Raw genomic sequence first — 26,657 nt, forward strand, 5'->3', positions numbered from 1 at the left:
CATATCGTGCCCGGCTTCACTCTCTGTTTCGCCGGGGGGGGTTTCTGTTTCGCTCGCCTCCCTCTGCCAACTGCGGAATCCCTTGTTGGTCCATCCACTCCTGGGCGTCGGCCGTTGTCTCGAAGATCTGTGTCTTCCCGTTATGTAGTACTTTAAGTTTAGCTGGGTACAGCAGCATGAATTTCACCCCTGCCGCTCGAAGGCGCTCTTTGGTCTGCCAGAACTGGGCTCTCTGTCTTTGCACAAGAACCGTGTAGTCTGGATACATCGTTATCTTGGCCCCATTTCTTGTTATGTTCCCTCCTTCTCTTGAGAAAGTCAGGATTTTTTCCCTGTCCTTAAAGTTCATGATCTTTGCAATCATTGGTCTCGGTGGTGCCCTGGGCGCGGTTTCCTGGTTAGCGCCCGATGTGCCCTCTCTACTGCAAAGCCCTGGGACAGGGTCTCAGCTCCTACTTCTTGGATCAGGAGGTTCTCTATATAATTCGTGGGGTCTCTGCCCTCTTCCCCCTCCGGCAGCCCTACTATGCGTACGTTGTTGCGCCAGGCCCTGCTTTCTGCATCTTCAGCTCTGCGTTCTAGTATGTTGATTCTCTCTATTGCTTCTGACATTTGTGTTCGCGAGGTGGTTACTTTCGCTGAGTTGCTGTGCACTTGTTGTTCTACTGTCGTCATCCTCTCCGCCAGGTTCCTCGCGTCTTGTCTGAGGAGTCCCACATCCACCATCACTGCATCCAGCTTGCCTTCTATTGACGTCTTTAGCGCCCCTATGGCTTCCAATATGCTGCTTTCCACTTGCCTGATCTCTCCTTGCGTGACATATGGCTCTGGCGTGTCTTTCTCTTCCGCCTCGGGCTGCTGGTCATCACACTTGCAGGCAAATGTCTCCATGACTGTCTGTCTCCCCCTGCCGCTCTTTGGCTTGTCTGGCATGTTGATACCTGCTCGTCTCGGCCTGCAGTTGGGTCCTGCTTGGTCGGGGTCTGCGTTGCGCTTCAGTGGGTTTCTGCTCAGTCCTCGCACTCACTCACGCACTTCCTGCGTGTGTTGACCTTTAAAGAGCATCTTCCCTCCGTCTCTCTTTATTTGCTCATCCACCGTGTCTCTCTGCGGTATTGTCCTCCCGCACACCCGTGGGTGCTTGCAGTCTATTTTACCGTGGGGCGGCTCTTCCCCTAGTCACTGCCCCTGTCCTGGTGTTATGGCGGGTGGCCAGTCGTGCCAGCTGAATTTGTGGCTCGTAGCTTCTATTGAGGTGCCGCCTCGCGGGTTATATTTCTCTCTCACTAATTGACTTGAGGCGGCCGGCTGGGCCGGGGTCTGCATCTGTGTGTATCTCCTTTGGTTCACTTCTTTGTCGTTATGCTGATGGCCGCCTCTCGTCCCTGCGCCGTCCCAGTTCGGCCGCAGCTCTCCTCGCAGGCTCTGCAGTCTGTCGCTTAGTCCTCGGTCCGGGTGTTGACGTCCCGGTCGCTGCCACACCTCTCTCCCCTACCGGGTCTCTGTTGCTGTTGCTCACCTCCGCGTTGGCAGGGGAGGGCTCTTCTTCGGTCCGGTCTGTGGGCCGCCTCTCATTTCTCGCGGCGTCTCTACCCGCTCCAGTTCAATGCAGCGCGACTGCTTGCAGTGCCGTCGCGGGCTCCTTCCCTCGCCTGCTGCAGTTGGTACTTCGCGCCTACGCCGCTCGTGAAGTACTCCGGTTCTGCCTGAGCTGGGTGTTGGTCGGCTGTCTCTCCCGGCACCGCCCTTCACCTCCGGTCCATCTTCGTGTCGCAGGACGCGGGTCGTGGTCTCAGTGTTGCGCGCCCGCCATTTTGTTGGTGGTGCCGCGCATCTCTCCCTCTCCGTTTACGCTCTTCCAACTTCCGATTTTTCTCGGGTCTTCTCCCGTATGTGCCCTGAGCCTTCCGATGCCTTTTCCTGGCGTTTGTTTGGTCTTCCGGAGTTTATTTCCGCCTTTTTTCAGGATCATTGGCCGGATCGAGTGGGAGCCTCTCAGAGTTAGCTCACGCTTGCATGGCCGCCAAGCCACGCCCCCCGTTTTGCCACCTATTATTTGTAGGAAAGGACATTTTGCAGATCAAATCATTTTGACAAATAGGACTACTCTCCGTTTTAATAATCTCCATCTCTTTTTGTTATCGCTATCACTAGGCCTCCTGTAGGTCTACCCTTCAGACCTTTTACAGCATCGGAAATAATTGAGGAAAAACCTTTGAAATGTGGATCTTGCTCCAGTCAAATTTCTTACAATGATATAATGTTGTGATCGTTCAAGGTACTCAGGGAAGAGCCTTTAGATAGTTAATGTTTAAAATGTCTGGTGTTCCATAATAACATTGTTAATGTTGCTTGAGCATCATTAGGGATACTTCTTCATTTTTACCTGGAGGGCTGATGACAGCTAAGTTTAGTCATCATCTTTATATGTAGACTCATAACACCTTGTTGCACTCATTATGATTTGTCGTTTATTATCAGATCATAAAATTCAAACAATTTTTAGATTCATTTTCTCACCCATATTATGAAAGATGGTCTCATCGACAGTCCCTTGTCTCACCTTTCTATAATTGTGCAAATAATCTGCAGAGTTAATATTTCCACCTTTAAAAAAGGGAAAACATCAAATTCCATCCTATTAAAATTATCCTTATTTTTAAAAACTAAATTGGTAGCTAAATTTGGTTTAAAATGACTAAAACCTTCCCATTATTGGCGATATCATAAAACTTTGTTACTTCAATATCAGAGGAATGTACAACTCTAAGCTCATGAATTTGTTAAATCAATTGTAACACTTTAGAGCGATTGAGAGGACTAACAACTATATTGTTAAAAAAATATATACAAATTCCAAATCTTTCATTTCCTCTGCACCAAGAGGAACAAGACCTTATACTACAATAGCATTCTCAGTTCTGTCAGTAGATAAACTTAGCCAATTGATCACCTGTTCTTTAGATGTCGAAAACTGGATTTAAATTGCCTTCATTATTCCATACGCCATCAATATCAACCAAATATTGATAATTTTCAACATATGAACAGTTGGTGTCCATTGCCTATAATTCTCTCCGTTTTCTGCTCTTAATCAGAACTATGTCCTTTTTCTTGACTGACTTTTCTTATTTCATCCTTGAGCACCTAATTTCAATTGGTTATTTGGAGCAAAGACCACCTGTGCCCTCATTTTCCTACTATGCTGCTTTTTATTCATTTTTAAGAGAATTAGACACTATGGGCCTCATTACGAACCTGGCAGAAGGGGTTAATGGGCTCCGCAAAAGGAGGCGGATTCGTTAAACCCGTTCCGCCACATTACGAGGCCCCTCGCGCGACCCGATAAGGACGTCTGGTAAAACCAGGCGTTGTTACCGGGTCCTGCAAGGGGAAGAGGGAGCAAACAACGGGCCACTCGCAATCGGCCCGTTGTTTGCTCCCTCTCCCATTCCCATTCAGCCCTATGGGGGTTGAAATGGGAATGGGGAAGGTCCGGCCCTGGGGGGAGGAATTACCGGGCCCTCCAAACTCGGAATGGCCTGGTAATTCCCCATTCTGGGAACCCGGACGCGATTTTGGCGGCAGCCATGCCACCAATAGCGGCATGGCTACCGCCGAGGTCATAATGAGGCCCAATATCATCAAGCATAAAATAATTATCCGCCTCCATTAGTGCCACAGATGCTGCACCATCTGCTCTCACTTCAAGCTTATTTTTTAGGGGTTGATTTGGAGAAGTTTGTGGTTGTAACGCTTTTTGCTCCTCTTATCTTTTCTACTCCTTTCAGTTTTGTGATCACCCCTTGCCTTCTTTGTATTGCAAAACCAATTTTTTGGTATAACCACATCTGACAATGATATTTCCCTGTAACTCTGTGGCAAAGGATCCTAAACAACAACAGTGGTAACACAACTAATATATGACATGATAGTTATTTATAACGCGCTTAATACCCAGAGGTTTCTGGGATCGAACCTGTGGTGCTCCACGTCGTCTTGCTTCCAAAGCGAGCACGTTGCCCCTGAGCTATCCTCCCGAGACTCTTCAACAGGATTCTGCTCGGAAGTCTTTGCTGTAAATAATATGGGTTGGGCATTTTCTGAGAGTACTGACCCCTGGATCTCAACCATCAAATCTTTCCGCAAGGTTTGAAAACATCCCAAATGTCATTATTGTTGCAGATTGCTTGACTACAAAACTCAATCCTATAGTTTAAGTTAACTCACAGTTTACAGATCAAATCCAACGCTTTAAAGGAGTGGAAACTAAATCAGCACTAGACCTAAACTTCATATCATGTACAGAAATATAATCAATATCCCTGCTAAAATTACAACTCGTAGTTTCCTCCATGATCTTGTTGCCATCATCCACAACAACACTTCTTGTTTACTTTGGTCCCATTACAAAGATTTTAATATTTTGCCATCCCAGTGGAAGGTTGTAATGAGAAGTGATCTCAGTTATCATAGGAGACACCCCATTCTAAACGACCATCCTCCATTTAGTTGACTGTTTTGGTTCAAATAAACAGTCCTATACACGACTTAAGTCACTACCCGATTATTGTACTGGATGTGCTTATGTATTATGCACCTAATTTCATGATTTATCGGGTACCTTAAAGTAGGTAGTCGTTTTGCTCTGGGAAATTGTATGATACAAAGTTTAGGCAGAATTAAGAGGCTGGAAATCTATTGGAGCCAATAATGTCCCAACTTCTTTTGGTGAGATGGTAGCAATCAAAAGGTCATCGGGAATGACAGCATGTGCCTGTGTCTCGCTGGTGTTAATTACAGGCATAGATACAATAGCAGGCTCAAAGTCTACCCCAGTTTCACCAGAAGGTGCTCCAAGGCCCTCAGCAAGTGGACGGGGTGAAACTACCATCTGTTACAAATGCCTATTTTCTTCTAGAACCGGGTTACCACATTTACTTCTTAAATGATAAGACATTTGCTTTCCTGTTTGATATAGAAACCAGATGGCCAAATAGCTGTTCTGTTGTACAGGGCACCCTTTCGGCCTAAGGGAGGAATACCAGTGCAAAAGATGGCAATTAAGTGCAGCTGCACAAACAATGTTTTTTTTTCAAAGCTGAACTTGGGAAAGCGTGAGGGGGAAACAAGAGGCAAGCACCCAAATGGTACTCACTGTCAGACAGCAGATTTTGGGCAAATTCACCCTTGCTCAGTGCTGGTGTCTGCTATGCCTCTTCCACCGAATTGTGAGTAGATAGGTCTTCATCCAATGCTAAAAACAATCGCATGGCTTCCACTGCCCCACCGCTTCCAGCCACAAACAGCAACAACAGCCCACATCCAGGGCTTTAAGTGGGGCCGAGCCGGCTGGGGTTGAGCCCCCCGGCAGTCTCCAAAAAGTGGGGCTTAGCCCTGGTGCCACCACACCACGGCAGGCTCAACAGGACATTAACCCGAAGGAGCTGCCATGATCAAAGACAGCTGTGACTGACAGAAGTGCGAGCCACAGCGTCGTGCAAACTGTAACTTCCTCTTGCAGGTCGGGAGAGGAAGTTGCAGTTTGAGTGAAGCTGCCAGTCATAGTTTCAGGAAGTGCCAGCTGCCCAAGGCGTCCCCAAACTGAAACTGCCTCTTGTGAACCATTGTTAGGCTTAAGAACCTTGCAAGGGGTCACAAGAGGAAGTTGCAGTCTCGGGCAGCCAGGTTAGCCCTGATAAAAGGGTGTGGCATTTTGGTCTGCCTCACTCATCTGCTGAAACAGAGTCAGTGCCACTGACTACATCTCCAACGAAAATCATCAAGACGACACGCCCGATCAGAAGCCACAGCCACAACCACTGCAAGGTAGGTGACTTGCAGCCTGCCACCGACTTTGCTATTGCAGTTTCAACTGGTCGAGGCAAACCTCTCTCTTAAGCGTTCACCTCGACCAGCTGAAATTGCAAAAGATACATGTTGCTCTCTCTTTTCAAACAGTGCATCTGTTTCTATGCACCTTCCTATCTCCATCTGCACCCCTGCGCCTCCATTTGTCTCTCCCCATCATCCGCACCACGTTCCCTCTCTCACTGTGTTTTCCTTTATCTTGCTCTTTGGATCGGTTTGGCTTATCTACAGAGCAGTGGCTGCACAGAAGTATCCTGTTCTGTCCAGGCCTGGCTCTGTAGGTCAGCCAGGTCGCCTCTGTTAGCCTGTCATTCCTCGAGGCCCTGCCTCCTGCTCATAGGAATAACAGGGAAACAGAGGCGACCTGGCTGAGATACAGAGCTGGGCCCGGACAGACAGGATACTTACGTCCAGCCACTGCTATGTACATCAGCCAAACCAATCCAAAGAGCAGTCCATGGTGTGAGCTTGTTAGTCCCTGGAAAGTCACTACCGATGGCATCGGGAACAGGCCCACTGTTTCTTTAGGCAAAAACCCTAACCAGCTCAAGGCACCCGTCGACCTGAACAGCTTGGAGAACCTTGCCCCTGAGCGCTCTTCAGGGGAAATGAAATGCCCATCTGGGGCTAATGGCCTACATCTAGCGTCCACGCCAGGCCTCCATCGCCAGAATATGCCCATTGTCATATAATTGATTTTGTTTCATTATCTGCCCAATGCTTCATCTATTTTTATTTCCACAGCACCGTTGATAAAGACAGGGGCCTGCCATGTGGAACGTTCCCCGGTGTGGGCCCGTACTGGCAGCGGAAGCAGGGCAAGGCGCTGCATGCAAAGGAGTTCATGGCTTCTCTGTCACTCACATTCATGCAGGAAATACAGCTCAGTGGGTTAATGCCTCTTTCCATTGACCTTAATGTAACCCAAAGTTCACAGGTTCAAATTATGGCAGGGCGGACAAAGATCGCCATCTCCATTACACCTGCCCTGAGTGCAGGCATTGACAGCTCTTTGGGGAGTATGAGCAGGAGGCAGGGTCTGGAGGAATGTTTTGTGTGTAGGATTCCACCAATCGCCAACCCTTCCATGATCAACCTTCCATCCCAACATTAGGACTCCTGCATCTGTCCAGGCAGTGGTCTGCGTGGTAACTAGGACAGCATGTTCTGTAGAAGTATAATAGAAAGACCAATTACCCAGAAAAGCAATTGGGATGGACATATTTGTGGCACTGTAAGTCTAAAGGGCACACTTCTGACACTGGGATTAATAATGGGCATATTTTTAAGAAGAGTGGGTCTGGTGGGCACATTCTTTGGTGCAGGAATTTAAGTTGTTCTCTGGGGCACTACCACTGATGCTGCCTTTCTGCACCTAGAAAACTAGCATTTATGATGACTGGGTACCGAGGGCAGCGCTATTTGGCTGTCACTCATGGGTCCTGGCACTGCCATATGAACACTGATGATGATTGGAAGTTCTGGCAATGAATGTGAGCGGAAACTAGGCCCACTGTTTTGTTGTTGTTGTGTTTTGATTTGGGTGGGCTGTGTTGGTTCTTCCCACTGAAAAAGTTCTGAAACTAACTCTATTTTTTTTTTTAACCAAGTGAACAGTGGGAGCCTGTCTCTTCTTCATACAAAGCTTCTGGGAAATCATCGACAGGCGCTGCATCTTCTCAGTATACGAATGGAAGGGGAAAGAAATAGGTAAGTCAAGTATCCAACAAGCCAATATTTCTATCATTAATCAGACCAGATAATGTAATTATGTTATGAGCAAGCATTGGTCCAGCTGTCCAATCTGTTGCTTCTGCTCGCCAATCAAGGTTCATGGTTCCTAAGTCTACCTTGACGAGAGATGCTGTGTGGGGGGTAGGTGGGCAGATGTAAAAGAGTTTTATATTTTTCAGCTCTAAAATATGTTACTGCTTTCATCACTTATCACAGGTCAGTCACATGTGTGTGCCAAATGATTACTCCATTAGAAGAGGAGAAAGGGGAATTAGGCATTGGATGCATGACTCTCTACAAATGTCCCCTTAATTGCAATGTTTGTTATATAGAAAATGCATGGGGTAGCATAAAGGAGCAGGCTTTACACATAAAGGAAAATAAAAACATAATAATACACATACAAAATGCAAAGAATTCAAATACAGTAAAATTGAAAATTCCAGATTCAAGACTCTTGCTTCTTAAAATACGTGGGTTACAGAATAAGGTTCAGAATTCGAAATTCAAAATCAGTAATTCAGAAATTCAGAAATTCATACATCATTTTATGAAGGATTTACAATGAAGAAATCCAGGCACGCAAATGAACGTTAAAACAGGCAGAATTGGAATTTCGAGCAGCCAGACAAGAGCGAGAGTCATCCTGGCAATACAATCCCACACATGCCAGCAGAATTTCCTGGACAGACCTCATCGGCGGAAATAACCCTACCCATGTCAAGATTCTACATAAAACGCCACCAGCTGTTCAAAATTATATCCAAACACGATAGAGGGCCAACTGCAGGCTCTTGATTTCCGTATTCAGACACCAAACCCATAAAGCCCTCTCACTTAGTGGACATAAGCGCCCAAATTTCACTAATTTACATATAAACTATGTTCAGTGCAGTAAACCACAATTGTATGTTTAACAGATAGGAGGATGAGAATGTCCAGTGTACACGGACTAGAAACAAGTCCCATAGTGATATATCGCCCCAAGATTTTTCACAACCATTAACAATGCCAGCAAAGTCTGAGGCACTTCCCAAGTGCAACCCTATGCAGATGTCACTATTTGACTACATACTGTTAGGGAGAATTCTCATAAATGGCTAATTTCCCTTACATACTGATTTCCTCAACAGCTTTGCTGGATTTCTAGGATTTACTTTTTTCACCTGGTAAGAGTGTGAGCCTTTTTCCCACTCTTACATGTGTTTTGCTAAGTATTTCTACTTTCTGTGTGATCTTGGGCACTGGAGCCTCACCTACTCCAATGCACCACTTTTTGTGTGTGTTACACAGCACCTTCAGTTCAGTGACACATCGTTGACTTTGAGACTTCCCACTGACTCAATTTTTCTGGGGCTGACTAATGTCCCCCAGAAACATGTAAAATTGCCATTAACTTTATGTAGTCACTTTAAACCACAGAACAAGTACACCCCATCTTACATGGAGTATTGAAAAGGGTTAACTCTTATCCCTTTTTGTCTGTGCCTCTTGGAGCCTTGTTTCGCTCCCTTAATATTAAGACTTGGCTGGTGGCAGTGGTATCTACCCTAACTTTTCTACCACGATTATCTTATATAAACGTGGTAATGTTTTAGGCTATTATATTAGCCTCGAACATAAACCCGCTTGACCAAATACATTTTATTTTGGTTCCGGCTGGGTTTATTCACCATTTCTTTTTGTTAGTCTTTCTCAAGTTTTACTTTGCGCGCCAAACCGGGGATGATTCCTTTGTTCGCGGTGTTTTCACGGGCTTCTGCACAGAAGCCCTCCTTAAGGCGCCTGTTAGTCTAGGTACGCAGGATGTGATGGAGGGATCTTCGGACCCCTGCCACGGGGTCCCTTGGTAACCCAAGTTGGACTCTTGTCTGATTGGCTAAGGGGACTGGCCTTGCCAGGCCAGCCACCCTGCTGTGTGATTGACAGTCGGGCTTTATGAATGGGGGAAAACTGCATAAAAAGCAGGTCTCTGGGACTGAAAAGACAGAGTTGCCACCGGAACGAAAGAACCAACGAGGAACTGGAAGAAGAGGACCCCTACAATGACTGAACTGCCCGGTGAAGCCCTGCTGCAGGTCCGAATCTCCAAATCCGACGACAGAGAAGATCCTCCAGGAAACTTCTTCACTTGAGCTGGAGTGACCAACCAGTTCGCCCAAACTACAAACCAGGACCCCTCCTCTGGTCGAATTCGCTGTGCAGAGCTACAGTGGCCGGATAGCCAGGAAGGTCAGACCCTGCTTGGGTTTTAAGGAGCGCACCTTTTATTTGTTGTTTTGCTCTGCTGCTGGTTTCTTCCCTGGGTGGCGCAGGACCCTCCAGTCTTCCTACTTTGTGTCAGTCCGACAGTCGCTTCAGGAACCGTGAGCCTGCAGGAACCACCAGGAACGTCCGCCTCAGCTGCAGCTCCCTCTCCGTTTTAAGGTACTGTGCCAATCCGGTTGTGCGTTTCGCTCAGCTGTGGTGAAAGTGTTTGAAATCTTTCTCCAAACCGAGGGCTTGTCCTTCTCTTCTCTTTGAACTAACTTTTCTACCAACCAACCTTGTCCGGAATCTGTGCCACAAACTTTACAGTGAACTACCCTGAACTGTGTGATCTTGAGCAAAAGACTTTTGCCCCATTGACTTTGGCCCCAAGCCTTTTCTAGCTGATCTCCTCACTGTAGTCTCTCTTGTTGAATTGCCCAGAGTACTTACCTGTTGGTTTTGCCTAATTTCTTTTTTTTAAAAACATTTTTATTGATTTATAAACACAACCAAACAATACAAACCAAACAAGAAGTGCATATTTTAACAGTTTCATTATACTTTCTTAACTGCTAGCCACTGCTTCCCTTATCCCACCCCCCTTTACAAGCCTATTACGTTACTCATTCTGTTCCCGCATCCTGTGGTACGGTCTCCCTATCTACAGGTTCTGCCGGGTCACCTATTGACCCAAACAGCTCGGCTATCAATGATTTCCAGGCCATCAGAGACTCGGTCTCCTCCTCCCCCCCTGTGCTGCTCGCTTGTTGCCATACCATGGTTTCCGCTTCCGCCCATTTTTGTAAGTCTCTCCACCACGCCTCCACATTTGGCATGTGGCATTTCTTCCATCCCATGGCAGTTCTCCTTTTTGCAAGCACATAAGCCAGATCCTTCATTTTACTCACATGCTTGAGTTTCTGTGATCTTGGGAACCCCCCCAACAGATAAGCCCACACTGTGTCCACTACAATCTTGACCCCCTTTTTTTCCAGTTTCCCTTTCACTTCCCTCCAGAAGCGTTCTATGACCGGGCAGGACCAGAACATATGCACCATGCCCACGTTCTTCTCATCACACTTGGGTCATGCTTGCCTTCCTGCGTTCTCAAACCTCGATATCCTCCAAGGTGTCATATATGCCCTATGTGTTATATACAGTTGGATCTGTTTCAGTCTTGCATTTCTAGATATCTTCTTATGATACCCCTGCGCCCGCTCCCACATCCCATCCTCCATGGGGCCTCCAACTTCTTTTTCCCAATCTAGTCTCAACTGCGTGACCTCCTTCCCCACTTTAAACATCAGCATTTCATATATTCTGGAGATCTCATGGCCCCCTTCAGCTATGTCGTATATCATATCTATGGTGGCATCTGATTCCTCCTCTAGCAGAATTTCTGGCCACATTCTTTTAATTCTCTGTACCATTCTATAATATGTAATATACTGGCCCTCATGCAACCCAGTTTCTTCCCGCAGCCGCTCAAAAGTAAGACTAGAGCCCTCCTGCCAAATGTCACCCATTGTTGCCACCCCAACCGGTTCCCAGTGGTTCCTAAGTATCATTCGTAGCTGCACATCTGTCCCTGTTAATACAACCAATGGTATCTGCGGAGAGCATGGGGACGGATTCTCCATCATCTGGCATGCCCTACGCCACATCTTCCACCCTAGTAGCATCATCTTAGGGCGCCCCATAATTTCTGCCCTGGGTACCCACATCATTTCTTTCAGATAAAACGGTGCACAATGGCACCCTAACAGCCTAAATTCCGAGGTCTCCTCACCAGAGAGCCATTTGGCAACATATTGTAACTGGCCTTCCACATAATACACCTCATAATTGGGCAATTTTACCCCTCCTTTGTCATGGAAGTTCTGTAGCTTCCATAACGCCACTCTGTTTCGCGTGCCATGCCACAAAAAATCCCTACACATGCTATTCAGTTTGGTGAAGAATTTCCTAGGAATCAGGTACGGTATATTCCCAAAGTAGTGGAGAAGCCTTGGCAGAACCACCATCTTTAGCATTGCTCCCTGCCCCATCATTGCTAAAGGTAGCTTCGCCCAGAATTGCATGCACTTCTCAATATTTTTAATGGCTACTTCCGTATTGCACCTATGCTCCTCTTCCACAGTGTGGTATATATTTATCCCCAGGTACTGAAATGTGCTTACTGCCCATGGTACTTGCAATAAAGGCAATCGCTCTGATAGGATCCCTATGTACCCCCCTAATGGGAACATGCTGGATTTCTGGGGGTTCACCGCTATTCCGGACAACGCAGCGCATCTCTCCATGACTTCTAGAATGTACTGGAGATTTTCTTCTGGGTATCGCAAGTACAGTAGCATGTCATCCGCGTATAGGGAGATCAGATGTCGCTCCCCTTTCACCTCGATGCCTATGATGTCATATTGCTGTCTCAAATATATTGCTAGAGGTTCCAGGGCCAGTATGTAGAGCATTGGAGACCACGGACATCCTTGCCTGGTTCCTCTGCTAAGCTGCCACTTTCCCGATATCACAGATCCTGTCTTGACCCTAGCCAGTGGTTCGCTGTACAATATTTTTGCCCACCTTACATATCCAGGCCCTAACCCGTAGTACTCCAGGGCCTCAAGCAGCCATGGCCATTTAACTGAGTCAAAGGCCTTAATTGCGTCCAAGGACACAATTGTCATTTCATCATCACTTTCGCTGCCGCACTCAATAATTCTCTGAAGTCATCTATGGTTATTGGTAATATTTCTATTTGGGACATAGCACGTTTGATCCGGGTGTATTAGTTTGCTAATAACCTTCTTCAGTCTATTTGCTAAAACAGCAGTCAATATCTTGCAGTCTTGATTTAGCATCAACAAGGGTCTATAGGAACTGCAGCTGTGCCCAGGCTTGTTAGGTTTGGGGAGCGGTATTATGACGGCCTCTCTTAGTGACTCTAGTAAGCTTCCCGTCTCAAACGCTTCGTTTAACATTCCTAACAGTGGGGGAAGGACCTCCTCCATGTATACTTTAGAAAACTCACTTGGGAGTCCGTCTATCTTTTTTTTTGGGTTTTGCTAGTAGGCAACTGCCTCACCACCTCCCCTAATTCTTCTAAGGTAATCGGGGCATCTAGTTCCTCTCTCTCCTCCTCACTTATCTTGGGCAGCCCTATGTCCTCCAGCATTTCTCCCATTTTAGCGCGATTACTCTCGCCATCTTCCCCATATAATACCTTATAATAGTCCACAAATGCTTTATTAACTTCCTCCTGGGTGTCTACTACGCTACCATCCTCTCTCTCTATAGTCCTGATTGCAACTCTGGGGGTCTCGCTCTTATATAACCACGCCAGAAGTCTCCCCGGTTTATCACCTCCCGCATGCTATCTCTCTACATATTTTTTATAATTGAGGTTACACAATCTGTCCCAATATTCTGCACATTTTTGCTGTAGCCCGAGTGTCAATTCTACCTTCTCTGCTGTATCATCTTCGCCCCTCGAGGCCTCTTCTAGTTTCTCCTCCGTCTCCTGTAGTTCGGCTAAAATCCCACCTTGTAGACCTTTTGATTTTGCTATGGCTACTCCTCTCATCAACACTTTAAAGGCCTCCCACAGTGTTCCCGCCGAGTCTACACTCCCAGTATTTATTTCAAAATAATTTACAATCTCCTCCCTCAAGTCCTCCCTAAAGAAGGGGTCTCTCAATGCTTCCACTCCTAGGCGCCATGTCGGGATCCTCGTTCTCGGGGGGCAGTATTGCCATTCAAGAATCAGGGTTGAGTGGTCCGAAAGGACTCTAGCTTTGTACTCTATTTGTGTAATCTCCGCTATCATTTCAGGTGAAGTAAAGACATAATCCAACCTCGTGGATAACTGCTGTGGGGTATTGTGAGTATTGCCTTTCCTGGGGGTGTCTCACTCTCCATGCATCCTCCAAACCGAAGTCATTCAGCAATATCTGTAGCGCCTTGGCAGCAGGGGCCGGTCTATCTATCTTCCCATCCGATCTATCTACCCTCGGGTTCAGTACGCAGTTGAAGTCCCCTCCCCAGATCACTGCGCTTCCCACGCATGCGCTCAGATTAGTACACAATGTTCTAATGTACGCCGCTGTGTTCTGGTTCGGGGCGTACGTATTGACTATACTTATTTCCCTATTTTCCACCAGTCCCCTCAGTATAACCATCCTCCCGTCTGTCTCAGCTATCACCTGTAATCGCTGAAAGGGGACATGTGGTGCCACCCAAATAAGCACTCCCCTCGCATAAGCAGAGTATGATGAGCCCACCAGCACTCCCTTCCATTTCCCAGCAATCGTGTCCATTCTCTCCCGCGTGAGGTGGGTTTCCTGCAGCAATGCAATATCTATTTTTTTCCTGCGCAGGTACAACATAACTTTTTTCCTCTTCAAATAACTGTTAAACCCCCGCACGTTCCATGTAACTATTTTAAGGTCTCCCATGGCCTATACGAGTTCCATTCCTCCTCCCACAGGTGCAGTCTAACTCTAAGTTCCAATCCAATCTGTATAGGCTTGTTTCCCACCCAACATCCCATTCCCCAACTTCAAACCACTGCACACCCCCTCACCCTCCCACTTCCCCTCCCTTCTTTGTCCCCCGCCCCAACAAGTGCCCAGCTCCATCCCTGGATCTCAGGCCCCCCGCATCTGGTTCTGCCCCAGAAAGCTCGGCCCAGAACCCAGCAGGGTGTCACCGGACTACCCGCAACCTAACTTACTATATATTATGGGGGGTATGAGGTCATGCTCTGTGTAGCTCCTATATTTATCAAAGTTTTTAATGCCACTATAACTAAAGCTCTTAACCCACGTTTCCGCCTGTTATATGCAGTGCTATATTCAAGTCCCATTGTCATAAGCTGCAGCACCTAGAGCGCTACAGCCACATGTTACTTATCTCCTCCGTCTATTCCCTGAACATCCGATTCCTGAGGGCAGCTCTGCGCGTCCAACCATCCCATGGCATCCTCCGGAGTGTCAAAAAACCAGGTTCTACCCTTGTGGAACACCTTCAATTTGGCAGGATAGAGCAGCATGTACCTATGACCCGCTTCCCACAATCTTCTTTTCACGGTAGCAAAGTTCATGCGGCTGCGCTGTACTTGTAAGGTATAGTCCGGGTATGCCGTTATGTTCGCTGCCCCTCTCTGTATCGTGCCACCTTTCCGAAAGTGTTCAAGGATTTTTTCCCGGTCTCGTTAGTTTAATATCTTGGCTATTGCCGGCCTAGGAGGGTTCCCCGGCGGCGGCTTCCTCATCAGGGCCATGTGCGCCCTCTCGACTGAAAACCCCTGAGACAGGGCTCCCCCAGTTATCTCCTGCAATAACATTGACTCGACATATTGCGCAGGGTTGGTTCCCTCAGCTCCTTCTGGCAATCCGATGATACGGATGTTGTTTCTTAGGGCGCGTCCCTCCGCTTCCTCCGCCCTACTCTCCAGGTTGCCCACATGTTGTACCAAGGCATGAAGTTTGGATTTGTGGGCTGCGCAGGCCGCCGTTTTTGGGGCCACCTCTTTTTCCAGGTCCCCCGTGCGCTCTGCGAGCGTTCTCACGTCTTGCCGGAGAAGATTGACGTCCTCCTGCACCGCCCCGACTTTGAGCTTGAGTGCAGCTTTCAGTTCGGTTATTGCCAGGCCCAGTTTGGTCTCCAAGGCCACTTTCAGGTCTGCAATTGCGGCAAGTACCTCCTGGTTACCCATAACGTCCGGGCCCCCAACCGGAGTCTTATCTTTCTGCTTGGCCCCTTCGGCACCCGGAGGTGTTTTAGCGAATTCGTCCAGTGTGGGCTGCTTGCTTTTCGATCTGATGGGCTTGTTAGACATCTTGATGCGTCAGGGCGAAGAGGGCCGGCCCCAGCGCTTGCTGTCCTCACTCCGAGCATGCCAAGTTGCCCCGGGATGCCCTTCAGCAACTGCTCCTCTTTCCAGAATGGACTATGTCCTCCCACGTATCCTGGTGGGTAAGTTCGTTCCTCTCAAGGCTCAGATTCCTGCTCCAGTCGCCCTAGATTCCAGGACCTCCGCCTAGCACTGGTATGGCCCTGCGGGCTCTGATGGCCTCCTTCGCCTGTCCCCACTTTCAAGAGGCGAACTGTGCGGCTTCAACTGCAGTTATCATTCGCGGCCTCCTCAGGTTCGCCGTACGTGCTCCTTCCTAGCCACTCCCAGTGACTGCCTGTCACTGCGTGCCTATGTAAGCCTGTTTGTGTCCCAAGAGTGGCTGGATCATCATTTGTGGAGTCTTACTTTTCGTTATGCCATTGTACTGGCTAGCCTCCTCAGGACAATGCAACGGGGCTTATAACACGCAAAATTACAAATGTGGGTTTCCATCTCTCAGTCTCTCATTGCAGCGCTGTAATAAATGTATTTCAGGCTTTCCGACTTGTTGCCAACTGTCTGTTGTCAGCTACGGCACTTGTAGCTCTGCTATTGTCTCCTCCCGAAGGGAGGCCGGCGTTCCTCGCAGTGTTCTACTCAGGGTGACACGCTTAATGCAACACACAGAGTGACTTCCTCACCTCCGTGTTCGCGTGTCTCCCCAAGCGCTTGATCCAAGTGGGCAGTGTGCAGCCGGAGGATCTCATGCGCCTACATCCGGGGTCGAGCGTTTACGCTCGTCTCTGTGCGTTCCGGGGTCCGGGTACCACGGCAGTCACCCCGTGCGCCGCGGGCCTTCATGTTGTGTCCACCGCCGCCGGGTCGCAGACTGGATGCACCCGGCTAGCAGTGCCAGTCCTCTCAGGACCCCGGGTGCAAGTGCGCCCGTGCCCCCTTTCGGCCTGCGGTGTGCGAGGTGGACGCGACTCCCATCAGAGTCCCGGCGTCCCAAATCATCTGGCGCTCGTTCGATTTGCCCGAAGGCGGCCACCTCCGGACGAGTTCCGCTCGTCAGATCAGACCCTTTGTCTTCCTCGGGCAGCCATCTTGGTTCACTCGCCCTCGAGCTGCTGTACGTTTCGCTCGGCTGGGTGCGGGTGAATCGCTTGGCAATCTGTTTAAATAAAAGCTCCAGTCATGCCCTGATTGCTTACAGTTGTGCACTCTCAGTGCTGGCCATCGTAGGTAAATTCTGCATGGCTATTTCATCGGATCGGTTCAGGATCAGGAGGAGCTCCCAGCAAACACGTCCTCCTACATGGCCTCGTAGCCACGCCCCTGCCTAATTTCTAATAATGTTGTCATTCCCTCCCTTTTAAATTGCTGGAGTGCCATCTTGCTCCCACTTCATTTTGTGAGCTTAACTTGTCTGGAATTTAAGGGAAGTGGTGTGGTGTATTTATGATTGTGATTTTGAACTTGCTTAGAATACTGAAATGTTATACACTGTTGAGTAAATAAATGTATATTCTTTTACTTAGAAACCTTGAGTCAGTGTTTGCCTGAATCATAGTAGTTGCTGTCCTTTGTGTAACTATTTTTACTGCTCACTTACTCTTGAGATAAGTCTGGCTGCTCCGCTACTGCTACAACTATAACTGTGTAGTACAGGCTTGTACCAAAGGTGAAATTGTACTGTCACTTGTAGTCTTAAATGTGTGTAGTGTTCCCAAAAGATCCTGCATATAATTCTGCCTAACACTGGTGTACAGAGTGAGGATAAAAGTATAGTAGTTACACTTAGAGTACTGCTATTACCTTCGATCAACTAACCACAAGGCTAACATCACTAAAAACCAATATTAATCATGTCTGACATGGAAAGCCACAGTCAGGAGATCCTCCTGAGTTACACTGCTGATTATTTAAGAAAAATGTGAAAAGAAAGGAAACTCTCTGCCAAAGGCAAAAAAAATTAATTCGTTGAAAAGTTGTTAAAGAACCAAAGTCTAGAGAGTGGGTCTGAAAGGCCTGACTCTCTAGCAAATGTGGAAAGTATTGAGGATGATGCTATGTCTATTAATGATGAGTTGAAAGAGGTGTAGTCCTCCCTGGCCCCTTTCCTGCTCATTAACCTCAACCCTTGTCCACTGGGACCCCCACAGGTCCTACACTCAGTCCTGAATTCATTGCTCTAGCGAAAATGAGGCTTGAACTTGAATTCAAACGTTTAAATGTTCAAACTGAAAAAAACACCAAGAACTTAAGCTCAGAGAAATGGAGTTGCATCATGAACTTGAAATGAAAAGATTGTCTCTTGAAAATGCTTCTCTCCCAGAGTCTTCTAGGTCTTCCAGTCCTAAGAGACCCTGTATGCCTAAAGAAATTGTGGGTATGTGTGAGGTTAAACTTGATATTTTAGATTGGTTGGCAATGTTTGAATATAACCATGGTATTCAAGGTCTCACAGGGAATCAATTGCTTCCCTGGCTCTTCTCTAGGCTACCCACTGTTGCATCTGATGTTGTGATGGAGTTGGGGGAGGTGGATAGGATGGATTATGAGTGTATGAGTGTGTGAAGCTAGCTTTAATTGCTAGATTTGGGAAGACCCCTTCCCAGTACCTTAAGAGGTTTAGGACCCTCAAAAAGCATGATGGTACCCCTTGGGCAACCTGGGTATGTTAGTGTTTGAAAAACTTAGATGGTTGGATTAAGGGTTACAGAGTAAAGGAATGAGAAATCTTGTTATGTTGGAGTCTATTTTTGATGTCGGCTCTCCTGAGCTCAGACAGCACTTGGCTGATTCTAAGGAGATAGATCCAAAGAAGCTAGCTAAGACTGCTGACTTGTGGGTTGCCAACCGGGCTACTCACAAGGATTCTGGGGCTACTCAGAAAAAGAATGAGGGGAAACAGCCAAAGAAAGACAACAAAGAAAATTCTAATACCTCCAATCCAAAAGAGGGCCACAAACAGCACCATAAGGGTAAACCACAAGGGAAACCAAATCAGGCCAGTGCACCATCTGGACCCAAACCAGATGGCGGTCAGAACAAACCCCCATTCATCAAAACATTTGTGAAATGTTATGTTTGTGGGTCAACTGACCATGTGAAAGGGGATCCCAGATGTAAGGGTAAACCTTCAGGGGTCCACACCGTCTCCTTAGCCTTCTCCCCAGAGGAAGAAGTACCTATGGCAAGTGGAAAGCTTCACTTACTGGCTGATGAACCCATGAGAGTCTAGTCTCAGCTAGTGTAGTGTCCCTGGGCTTGTGGGAACAACAGAATTTAGATGTCTATAATTCCATCCCAGATACTACTAAAGAATATTATAAAGATAGTGTTCTTGTGAATGGTCAGGAAACCCCTGCCATCAGAGACACTGGAGCCAGCATAACTGTGGTGGATGAATCATTTTTCAAGGTGGAGGATGTTGCTAAGACACCCAAACGCCTCACCAAGTTAGCTGGAGGCCCTGTGCAAATGCTTCCCCAGTTACCAGCTCTCATCCAGTGTAATGATAGGACTGTCAAGATACCTGTTAGTGTGCAGAGTTAAGTGCCTGGGAGAGTCCTGTTGGGTAATGACCTTAAAACTCTTGGAGTTGTGTCAAGCACCCTCAGGCCTCCCAGTAGAAGGAAACAGGAGCTCACAAGGTCTGCAAGGGAGAGAACCTTGAGAGGCCCTCCAAAGGAGATGATGGAAGAAAATATCACTCCCACACCACAGGAGTTGCTCACTGCCATTTCTAGAAAAACAGAGGCAAAGGGGAAACCCAAGACCTCCAGGTGCTACCAACAAGGACATCACCAAGATTGTCCAAAGTCATTCCTGTGACTACTCCACCTGCTGAGGCAGAGTGTGAGGTGCAACCTTGTGTGGTTGAGCCAGCATCTGAAGAGTCAGATCTGGAAGAAGACACTGTCTTAGTTGAAGATCTTGACCCTGTTGAACATCCTGAGCTGCAGTCTTTACTGGAAGAAGGTGGACCCAACAGGGCAGACTTTAGCAAAGGACAGAGAGAGTGTCCTACTTTTGAAAGTCTTTGACAGTAGGCTGCTAACTAACTTGATGGGCAAGAAGTTGGAAAGCACAGATTAAGCTGGGAAGATGGCCTCTTCTACAGTGAATCAACTGAGTCTATCCCTGGGGACTGCAAAAGAATTGTAGTGCCCCTTGCTAACAGACCCCAGTTCCTACAGTTAGCCCACGAGATACATTTGGCTGGTCACTTAAGCTTCAAGAAGACCAAGGAAAGGCTCTCTCTCTACTTTTACTGGCCTAAGATGGGTTCAGAAGTTGACAAATTCTGTAGGAGTGGTCACACCTGCCAAACCTCTGGCAAGACTGGAGCCAAGAATGTGGCACCCCTGGTGCCTCTCCCAGTGGTGGGAGTTCCTTTTGAGAGGGTGGGCATTGACATTGTCGGCCCCCTTGACCCTCCCACATCTTCCGGGAACAGGTTTATCCTGGTTGTAGTAGACCATGATACAAGATACCCAGAAGCCATACCTATGAGAATTGTTATGGCTCAGGCTGTGGCTAAGGCTCTACTTGTTATTTTTACCAGAGTAGGGTTTCCTAAGGAAGTGATATCCGACAGGGGATGCAATTTTATGTCCCACTACATGTGTCATGCATCAACCATGGAAGATTTGTTACCGATGGAAGTACACCTAACATGGATGCCATTAGCCCGCTGTAACGGTCTATGCCTTTTTCCAAGATGGCTCCGGAACGTATTTACATCATACGCACCGTAACACTAGTGCGTTGTATCGTCGCATTTCCAGTACCTTCAACGCTGTTCCTAGTGCTCGTTATTCTGCTTTCTAAGAAGCCTTTACTTGCTACTTTTCTCTTTTGCCTTTTTGTCCTTTAGACACTCGCGGTGTCATTTACTCTTCCAGGTTTATTATTTAGCTGTATTTACCTGTTAGATTCACGGAGAGGGAAGCTTTTTCTTCTTTCAGTAGCTTTTCGCTTTCTTTGTTTTTGTTTTGTTTTTTCTGCCTCTGTCCTTTCGTTTGCTACACCTCATTCTGAATCGTGACTGCGCTTACCTTTATTCTGCTTCGGCTGTTTTCTCCCTGTCCATTCTTTGTGTTTGGACGCTGGAACTTTCCAGAGTGAGAGCGTTTGCTGTGTCCTGGCCAGATTTCTCCCCGCTAGTTCTCACAGTGCTCATTGGAACCGGCTGATCCACTCAAAATTCTCGGACGGCATAACTGCTTTCCGGGTTACCCTGTATCGCTACCCGCGATTCCAGTCAGCAGGTTGCAGGTGTTTTCTGTAGCCTTCCAGTGAATCCAGTCACTCCTCAGACTTCATTTCAGCCATCGCAAGCAGGAACTGCTCTGTATCCAACCGGAACCCGCAATTCTCTTATAGACTGTACGGAGTATTTGGACACTTCTTTCCATTACCAAGTCAGCAAATTCAAAGACTTCATCTGCCATGCAGGGTTTTTTCAGCCTAACAGCTTTTTCCCCGGAATTTTGGACTGGCTCCTGGGGGGCCCCCGGATTTGGTACTCATCCGGTCACGGTGGCCTCCGGGGAGTCACATCCTTATTTACATCAGAAGAAGACTAAGAAGGGGAAGGGGGCAAAGAGATCCCGAAAGAAACAGGAGAAAGAACCCCCAACAAGCTCCATTGAAGACTCAGGTGAGAAGGAGTTGGGTGAAGGGAACAATGTGGTTGTGAGTTCTGACAGTATACAACGGCAAAAGAAAAACACAATGGCTACTCCCGAACAGATACAAAAGATGTGTAATGCTATTCAAAGCCTACGAGTAGACATGCAATCACTCCAGGCAGAAAATCAGACTTTACGTCAACAGATCTCTGTCAGAGACGAAGGAAGAGGCGAGTTACCTCAAATGCTCTTTTCAATGAACAAGAACGACAGTAACCCCAAGGGTATGAAGGAGTTCCTAGACGCCTGCTCAGTTTATTTTTCATTCAGAAGAAAGACATTTGAGTCTGGAAGATCACTTGTGGAATTTTGATATCTAACCTGACGGGTAACGCCTTGAAATGGGCAACACCCTTAGTAACGGCTGATGACCCTTCAGTCAATGATTATGACTTGTTTGTTTGCAATCTCCAGGCATGGTTCGAGAGGCCAGAGGTTCAGTATTAGACATATAAGGCTCCATTGGATGTCAAGCAAGGGAATCAAGATGTTCAATCCTACGTATCCCAGTTCCAAAGTTTGGCTGCCATGGCAGGATGGCCAGAGTCTGCCCAACAGACTGTATTTCGTAGAGGACTCCATGAAGAGATAAAGGACGAATTAGCACGAGTGACAAGAACAGAGACGTTCACTGAATCAGTAACCTTGGTTCTACGGATCGAATTCAGACTTAATGAGAGACGCTATGAGAGGAGAAGAGGTCGAGGACATCAGTTGAGTTACAACCTTCCTTCAATCCCTAAAGATCGTTCCTCTACGGAAGAGCCAATGCAGATCGGTGCTATCCGAGGACCTCTGACATCGGAATAAAGGAAGCGTAGACAAGAACTGAATTTGTGTATGTATTGTGGATCCTCCAAACACCAGTTGAAGGATTGTACTGAGATTCCTTCCTGGCGTTCGGGAAACGCCCAACCTGTGTTTCTGCAAGGAAGGCAACGGGGAGAGTGGCACAAGTCCTTGCAACACCACCAGATCAGAAGATGGAGTAGAGGATAATAGACTAATGGTTTTTCAGGTTTCATTTTCTACTACGACAGGAACTACTTACTACTCCAGTGCTTGCTATGTTGGACTGCGGAGCAGCAGGCAACTTTATTGATACCTCCTGGGCTCAAGACAAGCGGATTCTTCTCCAATCTAAGAAGAGAATGATTCCAGTAGAAGGAGTCGATGGACGCCCATTATCTTCAGGACCTTTCACTATGGAGACTATACCCCTGTAGATGTCGATGGGAAACCATATAGAAGAGATCATATTTGATGTGATCAGAGCTGCCCACTTAGCTCTTATACTTGGGATATCTTGGTTGAGACTCCACAACCCTTGTATCAATTGGACTTCCAACCGACTAAGTTTCAATTCAGAATTTTGTGGAAAGAATTGCATTATGGTGCCACAGACTGAAGTGCAATCGGCCTACTTAGTAGCTCATCCACACATGACTGTCTCAGCAATTCCTGCACAGTACAAGGAATTTGAAGAAGTTTTTGAAGACGTTATACCCAAACTCCTCCCACCTCACCGCCCTGAAGACTGCAGCATAGAACTGAAGGAAGAAGTACCCTTGCCGTTTAGATGGATGTACCCGCTATCCCAACAAGAACGGGTCGCACTTAAGTATCTAGACTCCAATCTCAGGAATGGGCTTATAAGGAAGTCAAGATCTTCTGGTGGAGCATCTTTGTTCTTTGTAGCAAAGAAGGGTACTAAGGAACTTCGCCGCTGTATTGACTACCCGGGTTTGAACTATATTACAGTTCGGGACCGATATCCTATGCCTCTTATAAGGGATATTCTAGAAGCAGTAAAGAACTCACAGATCTTCACAAAGATCGGCCTATGTGGTGCCTATCGTTTGCTAAGGATACGACAAGGCGATTAATGGAAGACCGCATTCCGAAAACTGTTGGGGTTGTTCGAGTATTGTGTCATGCCTTTTGGATTAGTGAATGCCCCCGCGGTGTTCCAAAGATTCATGGACCATGTCTTCGCCGATACGCTCAATAACTCTGTTGTAGTGTATCTTGATGATATTTTGATATTTTCTAACACTCTCCATGAACATCGTACTCAGGTAAAGGAGGTCCTTCAGAGACTTAAAGAAAATCATCTGTATGCCAAACCTGAGAAGTGTTCATTCGAAGTTTCAGAAATACCTTATCTTGGATTCATAATATCCTCAATCGGAGTATGGATGGATCCAGACAAGGTAAAGGCCATTCTTAGATAGCCAGAGCTCACTTCCACCAAGGAGGTACAACGGTTTCTTGGACTGGCAAATTTTTATCGCCGCTTTATTCCCCATTTCTTGGTGATTGTGTTACCTTTAACCTCCCTCCTTAAGAAGGGATGTTCCTTTCACTGGGGTCCGGCGGCTCAGACTACTTTTTCTAAACTCAAGGAGTTATTCACTACAGCGCCAGTCCTCATCCAGCCAGACCAATCAAAGCCTTTCATTGTAGAGGCCGATGCCTCAGGCGCCTTGGGAGCGGTTCTATTGCAAGAAAAAGGCCAGGAGCATCCTATAGCCTATTACTCACGAACCCTTACCATCAGTGAACAGAGTTATTCTGATCTTGAGAGAGAACTGCTAGCCATGAGAATGGCATGTGAGGAGTGGAGACATTTATTACAAGGAGCTACCAATCCATTTCTCATCCGTACAGACCATAGGAATTTGCAAGGGCTCCAGCAGATGGAGTGCCGCAATTCCTGCCATGCCAGGTGGGCATACTACTTTTCCAATTTTGATTTTCAGATCACATATATTCCCGGTACACTGAATGGGGTAGCGGATGCACTTTCTAGAAGCGGGCCTGAAGAAGGACAGTAGAAGGAGGTAGCATCGATCAGAGAAGAGAAGCTGTTGCCCAAACAAAGATTTGTCGCAGTGATCAATCGGTTTCTCCAGAAGGTGCAGGAGGAGTACAAGACATGGAAGAAACAGAGACCTTTGACCAAGAATCTACAAGAAAGAGAAGGACTATGGTTTCACGGTTCAGCTCTTTTTCTACCAACTCAAGAACTCCAAGAACAAGCCCTACACTTTTGTCATGATCTTCCGTTGGCAGGACATAGAGGTCAAAAGGCCACTTATGAACTATTAACCAGAAGCTTTTGTTGGCCTTCGGTACGCACTGATGTAAACTCATACGTCAAGACCTGCACGGTTTGTGCTGGAGCCAAGGTATCTAGGCAGAACCCAATTGGTCTTTTACAGCAGCCAGAATTACCCACACGTCCTTGGGAAAACATTTCCATGGATTTCATTGTGGACTTACCCCCTCTCAAGGGAAGACGGCCATAATGGTCACGGTTGATTCTTTTTCTAAACAAGCGGTTATATACGCAACACATTGGTCCCTTTGGGCCCGAAACCGATTGTGCGGTGTAACGCGGATCGGTACTTCCAAGATGGCGGACTACAGAACAGTCTGCACTGAGAACAACGTTGCAGTCTCTGCACGTTCGCCAGGGACGCTGCGAACTACTCACGTGATACCATATACGGCACGAAGTTTGACTGATCTTCGCGTCGCTACTGTTTTGGCTGATGCTCCGTGAGTTCGTACCTAAGTGCTCTCATTTCTCTCTACCTCTACTTTCCTTCATCCTTCCGTACTAATACTGTCCTATCTCAGATTCTCTTCCCAGATGCTCCGGCTTGTCCAATTCCAAGGATCGTTCCCGTATTCCCGCCAGGAGCTTAATCTTCGTTCCCATATCTGGGGTTCCTCTCGGGTAATTACTCTCTACAGTTTATTGTCTTCCCTTCAGTCTCTATCTTATTATTTCCTAGTGCTCGCACTCACCTCTCGATTATCCTCTAGAATTCCCGTCCTTCAGTTCTCTCAGAATCTGTCCTTTCAGGGATCGCTTCAGGTATTTGCGGATTTACAGACTTAAGAGGTTTGGGATCTTCCTTATCCTAGCTGACCTTCTTTGTACTTCCACTCTTTTCTTCTGCCACGCAACTTACCTTGTTGTTAATGCCATCAGAAGAAGCCTTCCCGCATAGAACTTCCATTTCCATTGGAGACGCCGTCCTCACGCCGTGATCGACAAATCGAAGTCCGCATCCTGTCAGGGTTTTCTACCCCAGAGGGTTTCCCTGACAGTCGCGCACTTTCTCTCGGGGTTTCATTGCCGAGTAGCGAGTGTGGAGGCGGTCGGGGTAATCTTTACGTTCTGCATTGGCCTTCCATTGAATAGTTCCAGTTTGCCGAGGTGAGACTTTTCTTTATTTTATAAAGTTTGAGATAACACAAGCCCATTTTTCTTCCTTAATGGGAGTACCTTCGGCAGCAGAAACAGCTTCAGTGTTTCTGAATGACATTGTAAGACTGCACGGACTACCTCAAGTAATCATTTCTGATAGAGGTGTACAATTCACCTCAATATTCTGGTCCATACTTTGCAACGAGCTAGGGATTCATAGAGCATTATCATCGGGTTACCACTACAGTCCAATGGACAGACTGAGAGACTCAATGCTACCCTCGAAGAGTATCTTCGTTGCTTCTGCAATAAGGAACAGGACGATTGTAACGCTCACCTGGTTCCCACGGGGGCGCTGGTCTAGTCTGGATTGCTGTGGCCTCTTCTAGCGTGATGCGCAGGACCCAGAACACCGATTGGACAGGACCTCCAAATCGTACTTGCCTGGCCCATAGGAATATCCTTCTGCAGATGAGAAAGGTGTTAACAGTCTGCAGAATAGTGTGCTAGCTCCCCCCTTTCCCCCTTCGTTCCTCTCTAACTTCCTCCAAACCCCGGTTTAAGCTCACCTTATGGTTTGGAAGGATGAACTCTCCATCCTGCTTCTGGTGCAGGGGCGCGCGTTCGTCCAGTTACTTCACTGGTTTTCAGAATGGCGCTGGCAAAATCCACTTGACTTTCCTGAGCGATGCGCCGTAAGTATGAAAGTTCAAAGTTCAAGTGAGGCCCCCTTTATGTTGTCTTTCTAACCTGTGATCTGTCCTTTATTTCAGGTGCAGAATGAAGGCGATGCGTCGAGGGGTTAAACTGCCGAGGTGAGTAGTGATGAGGGCGATCCCTCTAAATGTTCTTATCATTCCCCAGAAATGTCTCTTGTCCTTTCCCCATAGGGGCCGGGGTACGGTACCTGCCAACGGGGCGGCGCCGACCCGAAATGTGGAAGAAAAGCCGGTAAGTATTATGGCTGTTAATCAGGCTTTCCTTCTGTGTTCCTTCTGCTCACCTTTTGTTTCTTCCTCTCTCCCCTAGGTGCAGAGATGTG

The 26,657-nt window shown here is 47.2% G+C and overlaps 1 protein-coding gene across 3 annotated transcripts in view; it reads right to left on the bottom strand.

The window, feature by feature from the left end:
* USP3 (ubiquitin specific peptidase 3) overlaps positions 1–5,424 on the bottom strand; it is a 1,719,287-nt gene extending 1,713,863 nt beyond the window's left edge. Inside the window, exon 1 of one of the 3 annotated variants that reach the window (XM_069624462.1) lies at positions 5,159–5,424. Coding sequence is in view for 1 of the 3 variants with exons in the window: in XM_069624461.1 (XP_069480562.1) it covers position 5,159 (1 nt within the window). In the remaining 2 variants the exon portion in view is untranslated. The remainder of the gene's footprint in view (positions 1–5,158) is intronic. The other 2 variants (XM_069624461.1, XM_069624459.1) reach the window with 2 other exon arrangements.
* Between the last annotated feature and the right edge of the window lie 21,233 nt (positions 5,425–26,657).

Source organism: Ambystoma mexicanum, chromosome 11 (genome assembly GCF_040938575.1).
Source record: "Ambystoma mexicanum isolate Mex_15411 chromosome 11, UKY_AmexF1_1, whole genome shotgun sequence".
In the NCBI taxonomy this organism is placed as follows: domain Eukaryota; kingdom Metazoa; phylum Chordata; class Amphibia; order Caudata; family Ambystomatidae; genus Ambystoma; species Ambystoma mexicanum.